At 40.6% G+C, this 10347-nt stretch overlaps 1 protein-coding gene across 1 annotated transcript; it reads left to right on the top strand.

Annotated features, from left to right (window-relative positions):
• The first annotated feature begins 1815 nt into the window (after positions 1 to 1815).
• Positions 1816 to 6504, top strand: LOC139414143 (SLIT and NTRK-like protein 1). The gene has a single exon (XM_071162024.1). It carries the CDS (start codon positions 2309 to 2311, stop codon positions 4406 to 4408), a length of 2100 nt encoding a protein of 699 aa, XP_071018125.1. The 5' UTR covers positions 1816 to 2308; the 3' UTR covers positions 4409 to 6504.
• Positions 6505 to 10347: the final 3843 nt, after the last annotated feature.

Consider the following 10347-nt stretch of genomic DNA (forward strand, 5'->3'; position numbering starts at 1 on the left):
TATTTGTAAACAAATGATGATCATTTGTGAGAGAGCCTCGTTAGAATACCCTAAATGAGAATGCGGCATTTGACCCTGGTTGAAAATAGTGCTGGTTGCTTCTATCCTTACAGCCTGGTCTCATAGACGAGACGTAACGCAGGAGATGTAAATCCGGCCCTCAAATTAGAATGGTATGTTACATTTGATATGGTTACATAAGACATAAGGTTACTTAAAGCAAAAAAATGAAAGTAGGGTGGTTGGTCGGGCTGGATGGGTAGGTGTATAAAATGATTGTCTAGCAACCCAAAGGTTGAGTATTTGAATCTCGTCACAAATAACTTCAGCATTTTAGCTATTTTGGGACAACTTAGCATGTTAGTTAACCCTTCCCCTAACACTAACATTACTCCTTTAACTTAACTCCTAACTCCTAATCTTAACCCTAACCCCTAGCCTAGCTAACGTTAGCCACCTAGCTAACATTAGTGTTAGACACTTAGCTAACGTTAACCACAACAAATAGGAATTCGTAAAAAGATCAAATGCTTTGCAAATGAGTAACATATTGTATGAATTGTAGCATATCATACAATTCATAACAAATTTATTGTAATTCACAACATATCATATGAAATGGTTGATGGACATCCAAACATGAATACATACCATAGGAAGCGTAACATATCATACTAATTGGAGTGTCCTGGATTTACATTTACTTTGTTAAGTCTACCCCTGAGCCCAGGTTTATCCTTAGCTATTGGCATGTGCTACAGTTTGAAATGCCACAGACACTGATGCATGTAGAATTAGCAAAGTAATCAATATGAGTTGTTGAGCCCGACCCTGTCAGAATTCCTCCTCTTTTGGACGTTATTTATATTATGTCAGAGATGTGATGTCAATCTCATAACTCCAGTTATGTTGTAATTTTGTTTTATCTATCAAATATGTAGACCAGGCCTACCACATGAATAAAACAAAAGCAAACGATGATGTTCCATAAATCTAGTGCTACCAACTAGGTTGAGTTAGCCTATAACTGCAAGGTGTGTTTTAACAATAGAATCGAAGCAGAGACTATGACAAAAAATCCACAGCGAAACATTTGGGTTAGTTGACGCAAAGCACTTTTGCTTTTTAATTGCAATTTTTATTTTCATTTTGCAATCCCCTTTGAAATCGTGACGTTTATACATAGACACATTGTTTGTTGTAGTCAACTGAGAGCCGTATCATTTGGCTGAGTTGTGGCGTGTACGTTGTAGTCTATGTAGTTAATTATTTTACCGCATTCAACAGCGGTTCCTAGCAGAGAGAAAGTAACATTCACGCTGGAGGGCACTCGTATGCTGGGTTTGATGCAATACACACATCAGAGATTATTAGTCTTCATAAAATGCGCAAATTAATAATTAGATGAGGTTATAACCAACCTCCGATTTGGAAAAGAGTTGTCTCCAATACGTTGGCAATGCGTTATGTCGTCTAGTCTACTTTAAAAATTAAAAATAAAATAAAAAACAGAAGCGGATCTAAAGCAAGGATTCAGCCTAAGCAGTAACATGACATAAGGAACGTCGTTTGGAATCCATAACCTTGCTGGCTTTAGAATATGAATATTATTGGTCAAAAAAAGACTGAACAGATCAACAGCTTTTAGTGTGAACATTTTAACGCTTGCTAGTCCTGTATGTGGATAGATTTTTTTCAGCATTCCCTCAGACGGTGGATTTTTTCCATTGCAGCTCAGTAGAGGGTGTGAGATCTTTCTAAGAGCACCGGGCAAGAACGAGCACAGTCTCTGTGTAACCTCTTTGTGATTCAAAATTACCAAAGAAAAGCACTGGAAACAAACGCAAGGAAACACCGAAAGGTGTGAGGAATGCGTTTATTTTTTTTTCAGTGGCAGTGTGATCAGCACTAAATACCCAGCGTCGGCGTGAATTCAGCACCGAGGGGGAAAGAACAGCACCCACTGCTACCGCTGCACTACGAGAAAATCACGGATTTATAAAATTTGCAAGGTCAGTCATTACCGAACAAAAACCTAAAAATGTGTCAGATGCTATTGCGGTTTGTTGTTTTCAATTATTTTCATACCAGCAAAAGGATCCATTCCATCTGAGGCATTATATATGGTCATTTTAAAGCTGGACGCCTGGCCATAACGGGCTAGAAGAGCATGGATATTATAAAGGACTGTCGCCTTTTCTTTTAGACCCCTCGGTCTATCTTTTTGGGGATAAACTGGACTAAAAAACATTGATTCAACAGCTCGTTTTCATGTCTTGAAATCGGGGATGAATTGTTTGTATTGAAAATGCTGCTTTGGATTGTCTTGCTGAAGGCGGCTCTTTGTGTGGCCATTGGAAATGTTACAAGGGACATTTGTAAGGAGCAGATATGCTCCTGCAATGAGATTGAAGGCGATTTGCACATTGACTGCGAAAAAAGGAGCTTTACTAATCTGCACCATTTGACTGGTCCCAGTTCCCAGTTTTATCACTTGCTATTGCATGGGAATTCTTTATCCAGGCTTTTTCCCAATGAGTTTGCTAACTTTTACAATGCCGTAAGCTTGCATTTGGAAAACAACGGTTTGCATGACATTGTCCCTGGTGCTTTTCTGGGACTGCAACTCGTGAAAAGGCTACACATAAATAATAACAAGATACGGTCATTTAGGAAAAGCACCTTTCTTGGTTTAGATGACTTGGAATATCTTCAGGCTGATTTTAATCTATTGAGAGACATTGACCCGGCCGTGTTCAGGGACTTAAATAAACTTGAAGTGTTAATTCTAAATGATAACCTCATCAGTGCACTACCTATAAATGTGTTTCAACACGTCCCCATCACCCACCTCGACCTGCGAGGGAACCGAATCAAAACGGTGCCTTATGAGGGAGTTCTCGAACAAATACCGGGCATTGCGGAGGTTTTATTGGAGGATAACCCCTGGGACTGCAACTGCGACCTGGTTTCCCTGAAGGAATGGCTGGAGAATATACCGCAGAACGCGCTTATCGGCCGGGTGATCTGCGAGGCTCCAACGCCACTGCAAGGGAACGACTTGAACGAGACATCGGAGATGGATCTGTGTCCTTCAATGAAAAGTGGTGCTGACGAGAGTTTGGTTGCACCTCCTACCCAAGAGGAGACCTCTGTACCTGGGCCCGTTCCAACGCCTTATAAAGCTAGTGGTGATCCGGGGTCCCCAACCCCAGGGAATGGGCAAAAGGGACGCTCTAAATCGCACTGGCAGTTGAAAACGAAGCCCACATCTATGACAGGTGTGAATGGAGAGAGAGAGCAGCTGCAGATTGTGCAGAACGCATCATGTCCTGTGCCATGCAGCTGCAAGCTCATTGGATCCAGGCAGGGGTTAGGGGTTAACTGCGAGGGCAAGAAGATAGAGAGCTTGGCTAACCTAAAACCCAAACCCATCACTGCGCACGAATTAAACATGAGAGATAACAACGTCCATGCTATAAAAAAGAACCATCTCAATGGCTATTCAAGTCTGAATCTCCTTGATTTGGGTGGAAACAACATCAAATTGATAGACAACAGTACTTTTCAAAATCTCACCGAATTAAGATGGTTGTACATGGATAAGAATTACCTGGATACGCTCATTGCGGAAATGTTCACTGGACTTCAAAATCTGGAATATCTCAGTTTGGAATATAATGACATACAGTTGATACTGGCAGGCACATTCAGCCCTCTGCCTAATCTGCGAGTGCTTTTCCTCAACAATAACTTGCTGAAAGCGCTACCTGTGGATGCTTTCCTTGGAGTGTCTTTATCAAAGATTAGCTTGCATAATAATTATTTCACATATCTCCCTGTCGCAGGGGTCTTAGATCAACTCAATTCGATCATACAAATTGATTTGCATGGGAACCCTTGGGATTGCTCGTGTAATATTGTCCCTTTCAAACAGTGGACGGAGAAACTGGGGGCAGATGTGATCGTTAGTGATCTCAAGTGTGAGTCCCCAGAAGAGTTCTGGAAAAGGGATTTCCGTCACGTCCGAAATGATCTGATGTGTCCCAAGTTGTATGATAAAGTCTACCCCACCTCTCTCTCCAAAAACAGCACATTCACCGCAGACACGGGTACGCGCTCGAACTCCTATGTGGAGCCGAACAGGGTATCCATCTCTGTACTAGTCCCTGGGCTACTACTGGTATTTGTCACGTCTGCGTTCACTGTTGTAGGGATGCTTGTCTTCATTTTGCGGAATCGCAAGAGATCAAAGCGGAGGGATGGTAATTCCTCTGCGTCAGAGATCAATTCCTTGCAGACAGTGTGCGACTCGTCTTATTGGCATAGCGGGCCTTACCATGCGGACGGGGGCGCGCAAAGAGGGTTTGACTGTAGCGCCCATTTCTCCACAACAAATGATGCGTAAAACGACTATTGACAATTAAACCTGGAATACAAGCATACAGACAAATATACTGCGTTCTCTTGACACAATGGCAATTGAAGAAAAATAAACAAATGCTATGTTACGAAGCTTCTTCATTCGCTTTTTGTCGGAGATAGACCATTTTTTGTTTGCTCCAGTTGACTGTGGTGCCAATGAGTCTGCTACAGAACCAACTGTAATATATGTATAGACCCCCTCCCCGCCCCCGAATCCCAGTACAGCTATTTGCCGCAATCAGACTGACGATCTGAGAGAGAAGAATCGGGAAATTGTGCACGAGCGCATGAATGTAATGTAAATAACTGACTATCAGATCTGCATGATTTCGCATGGTTTCAACACACACAGGGGAACCATACCATAAGTAACGAAGAAGCCAACTCGACCCTTCTTTCATGTTGTCAATATGAATATATACAGTATATATATGCATATAAAACTATATATGAATATATACAAAGTGCCATTTCTCTATTTTTTTGTGAACTGCGTTATAGGATTTGTATTTGTTGTTTTAAAACGGTAAAAAAAACGGAAAAAGAACACATTGGGACGAAAAAGAAGATAAACGCTGTCCACGCATGTTCTTTTTTAGTTTGTTTTATCAGTTGATTGTCGATAAATATCGGGGTTATTTATAATTGGTGCAGATCTCATCATATCTGCACATTCAGCTCTTTATGAATGTACAATGTGTTATTTTATGGTGTGCCAATTGTTGAATTTCAGATATTCAGGATGCAGATGAGCATGACCAATTAACGTCACTCATGGTTATGCTGCAAGGTTAATGTAGCTAAAAACAGTTCGTGGTTTTGTGTGTTAATGACTATAGCCTGCTTTGGGGGAGAGGAGAAGGCTTTACCGAATTATATGGGTTTTTTTCTAACTGCATATTTTTTCAAAATTAAAATGTTTTCAATGGAAGTAATGGTATGTGCAGTTTGATCTATGTACAGAGCGCAGGTAGACTAAAATGCTTTTTTTATGTAAAAAGTATTCCTCCACAAAGCGTAGGCTATGATTCACCTCCATTTATGTGAGCTTTTGTAAAGCCATCTATTGTGTCCAAATATGACAAATGGACTTACATTTTTTTTAACTAACGTGCTTAAAATAGATTGGGCAATGGTCAGTTTGCATACAGTAAAAAATGACATAAAAACACGTCTTAACAATCAACAGTATTAGTCTGATGCCATAGGGAAGACATGGCAGGATCACCGCATTACTCTAGACGAGGAAACTCACGATGTCGCTGTTGTTGCATCTTCTCCATTGGAGGGAGGGCTGAGGTATAGGTGTTTTGCAAGAGGGCGTTTTGGAATGGGAATTTTTATCTTGAGATGTTAATTTAATCGGGTGTGAATGGGCAATGTTGCATTAAGAAACATATATATTCTTCAATATTAGAAGTGTTCAGCAGTCGGTCTGTTGCCCAATGCAATGACATTTTACTGAACAACTATAGTGATATCAAGATGATGATTACAGTGTACAATAATGGTTAGCATTAAACGTGATATTCTGATAATCCATTCAAATTGATCAATGTCACTGATTCTGCAGTAAAACGGTACAGATCACACGACTGTGAAATGTTTTGGTTTTATATGAATACTCTGTAAATTCAAGCACTGAATTCGTTTTGTTCATACTGGTTTTTATTTTTCATTAGGATCAGGTCCATCAATGTACCCACTGTTTTTAATTTTCTTATAAATAAGCATATGTGCATATATGTGCATATATATGTCAATAAGGCATTACAAGTCAGACATGCACTGGCCTGCAAAAGGTCAAAGTGCTCAGAGCCAGTTCAATATCAAACATGTCTCCACCCTGTCTGATTCATCATTTATCTTAATACAGCAACAAGCATTTCCCCCATGCCTTTTTAACACTGTGGACTGATAGACTATATGGTTAGCTGTGTGACTGCATTAGCAGAACAATGTTCATTGTCGAGTGTCTGGGCTGTGTGTGTGTGTATGTATGCATTTAAATAATTCAAATTATTGATTAAATGTGTGTGCATGTGCACTAGTGTCTGTCTACATGTGTGTGTCTGTCTGTATGCTCACACACTCACCCCCCCATCACTAAATGTAACCAATCACATAGGCTGACCTTGGGGAGTATTATCTTAGCAGGTCTTTGGCAACAACAGTGCTGTCCATCACTTCAGACTCGAGTCTGTTGGTGTATTGCTTCAAAGGGTAATTATCAGTCTCCACTGTGGAACGTTTTACCATGGCTCATGAATTATTGGTCATATCTCAACGCTGTGTCCCAGAGTTACATTTATATGCTTTACTACATTTGACCTGCTTCTATTTTGTTAAATAAAATGTGGTTGAGGTTGAGTGAAATCTATGCGTCTCTAAGACATTTCCTTCTTACCTGGGTTGAACTGAAACACAGTATTATTGGATATGTGTGTGCTAAATGTGCTTGTTTTGTTTCGATAATAACCACTTGGTCTGTGTTGTCCGTGGTGCATACACTGATTGCTGTGCGATTGCATTAGCAGAAAAATGCTATTGCAGCCAACTTATTTCAGCACCGTGGACAGCACATGTCTCTACTAATGAGATAGCAGTTATATGGGGTGCTCATTGTGCTCCGTGGTTTCATCTCTGAGGTAATGCAATGCTGTCCACAGTTATACCTGTGTTTGGGTACATTCAAAACACAGAATATTATGTTGCTTTTGATGGCAGGAGTATTATGGTGCTTGCAACATCAGAGTTCAAGAATGACCCCAACACTGGCTTCCTCCTCTTATCCTCATATGCAGTATTACATGATGTTTGACCAAAGCATTCACTGCTCTCAGTTTTTATCAAATGCGAGCCTTTGTTTTACTGTATAGCAATGCAAAGGTGCTGATCCTTTGTTCATTTGTGAAGTAGAGACTTGACAGGTTATTCCTTGGAAACCAAATTCCTTGGAAAAGTCATTTAGATGTTTGATATCAACTACTGTCCAGTTATGTGCTGCAGTTTACAGATCAAAGCCTAACCTTACTGTGGATTTGCTCACTGCAGTGATTTGTATTTTAGCTATGAACCCCAGCTGTGCTCTGTACAGTTCTGACCAGAGCTTAACTTACTCTTGTTTTGCTCTCTGCAACCCCAGCAGGCTACACACACTTAACTGATCATCTCCCTGAGAAGCTGGCAGCTTGTTGCAACCCTCGCAGCACGGCACCCATCAGCAGCACACCTCGGGAGTTTACTTTCCCGATTACTCCCAATGCCGGTGTAAATACCACAGCTGTTGTTGATCAGTATGACTGATCGGACCACCAAGTGCTGCCTGTGACCTAACCTCTTCAATTCTCAGCCTCCACGTATTGATTGGATCTATTGACTCGATCATTGACTTTGTTTTGAGCCGCACGCTGCACTATTGTTTCCATCTTTCAGAGGCTTTTGAAGCTTTTGTCATTTCTACCTGCTCAATATAATGTGTCTTGCCTTTGTCGGTAACAATAACACAAATGATACAATGTTGCATAGATACTGAAATAAGACGTTTAGACTAAGATAGCGATCATCCTTCGCTGGCATGAAGGTTTTTGTAGACTTGTAAAATTGACTTTTGCCAAGTTGGTGCTGTAAGGTTTATGTAGTAGCCTGGAAGGAAGTAGGAAATGTAGACCAAGGTAGGTTGGATGTGAGAGACCAACTGCCCCCACCCCTCCAACCTGCCTCATTATAATTTGCTGAAGCTTTCTTGGTTCTCTGTTCTGGCCCAAGGGAAACCTACCTCCATTGCTTTTTACAATTATCGGGCTGGTCAAAGTGCTGATCGTAACTGGGCCAAGGTTAACATGTCCTATTGATGGAACCCACACGCACACACGCGCACACACGCGCACACACACACACACACACACACACACACACACACACACACACACACACAAACACACACACACACACATAGAAAGAAGGTATTACAATTTAATTTTAGATGGTAAAATGGTTCTCTGTAATTCTGTAATGTAGCAAGTAATACCACATATAAAGCCAATTAGGTTGAAGGAGGAGAAATATGACTATTACTATGCTTGGATTTAGTTTGCCTTGATTGTTTTTCATGGATTCCAGGGCGTCTGGTAATCTCATGGCAAGCTTTCCTTTCAGTGCCTTCTTTTGTACATGAAACCCTTGGCTTGTATTCACAAAGCATCTCACAGTAGCTGTGCTAATCTAGGATCAGGTATCCTCTTTTCATGTAATGTAAATCATTATGCTCTAAAAGGCAAAACCGATCCTAGATCAGCATTCCTACTCTGAGACACATTGTGAATATGGGTTGAGATCAGATCTGAGGACAGCCCCTAGACTTCTCCAGGCAGATGGGAAAGCAAACTATGACACACAAAATAATATATGGACACAGAGAGCTGAAGGATTTCCTGTCTCAGTTGTGGTTTCATTGATTGTTTTCCATCTCCTTTCTCAGTGTTGGTTATAGGCTGTTGTTAGAGCAGTCTGGTCATTGATGGCCAATGTATCAATAAATTGTTCAAAGAGAGCATATTGATCATGCCACACACTCAGTGTGTGCTCATGAGAGTGGCAGGCAGTGAGAGAAGTACACCTGGATCCTCAATGCTACCCATGCTGCGTTTGTGTACTGTAAATGTCAGAGAAATTGTTTACTCTGACATACTAGTTGACAATGATGTTCTTTTGAGGCATCTGCTGGGAAATAGGCCTGTCTTAGCCATCTCTTATATTCTCCTCTCCTATTTAAAGTCATCATGTTTTCTCTCTATTCTGAAGCAAACCAGTATCATGTATTCAGTCAGTGGCCTTCACTCGCTCGAGGACGTTAACTGTCAGATCATGGTTTCTTTTGAGTGTTGCTCAATGGACCTCCCAACATCTCCTCAAATATACATATTTATGTGGTTTTCAGTCCCTATTAAGGGGAGGATGTCAGTTGGTTCATTAGCAAACAACATGTTCATCTAGGTCTGGTTTGAATTCAATTAAACACTGTCTTTCTATTTACAAAATAAACTCCTTCTATAGCTCCGAAAACTCATCTAGAATATTGTTGGAATGTTATGGAATGTTATGTCCTTGGAATGCTGAGAGAAGTAGACAAACAAACGTTAGAGAAATGTTATCCCTAACCTTCAGTACCAGAGACATGGGAGCCAAAATACATTTTATGTTAGCTGGGAATGTTAGCTGGGTCAACAGATGCTGTGAGTGTTCAGCTTTGGGCTCATCCCAAGAACAATGGATTTTTATTCTCATCCATACGCTATGTGAGGGATGAACGACAGCAGGGTACAAGCAGATTAGTAGGTTTTACATTCCCATGCTATTAAAACTGCAGCCAATTGTCTTTTTTTGTGAGATAGATTTGTGAAATAGACCTAATGTAGGGAATACAAAGACAAACATGTAAACGTTTCAAAGATGCAATTTACTCAAGATCAGGAAGTTGGCTATAAATAACTGAATAGGGGCTAGTCTTGTATGTTCACTGTAAGATACATAGTCATGTCTTTGGTGGTTTGAGGTCTCTGTTGGAATCTAAATCCAAAGGCAAAGACTGAAACACCATACATGGATCCACAATTGCCTTGTGATCACTGTTTGAGGAGCATATAAAAGTGATTGCAAAGGCTCTCCTGCAGCAGAATGAACAATCCTGCAAATTATTGCAAATTGCAACGTATGTCTTACTATTTCATGGTGCATTCATTCTGTGTTTGCTGAATTTCTAACAGTTATCTTACTGTAGGTGGATTTGGTCTTACATGGCATTTAATGTGAACACAATAGCATGTTGTCAACTATCAAACAATCTTCTGGGCCAGTCTGTTACTGCAGTGCCTGTGAGGTCCTTGATCGGTGCCTAAACATCATTCCCATGGCCTGGCCAAT

This window comes from Oncorhynchus clarkii, chromosome 7, assembly GCF_045791955.1.
Source record: "Oncorhynchus clarkii lewisi isolate Uvic-CL-2024 chromosome 7, UVic_Ocla_1.0, whole genome shotgun sequence".
Classification (NCBI taxonomy): Eukaryota; Metazoa; Chordata; class Actinopteri; order Salmoniformes; family Salmonidae; genus Oncorhynchus; species Oncorhynchus clarkii.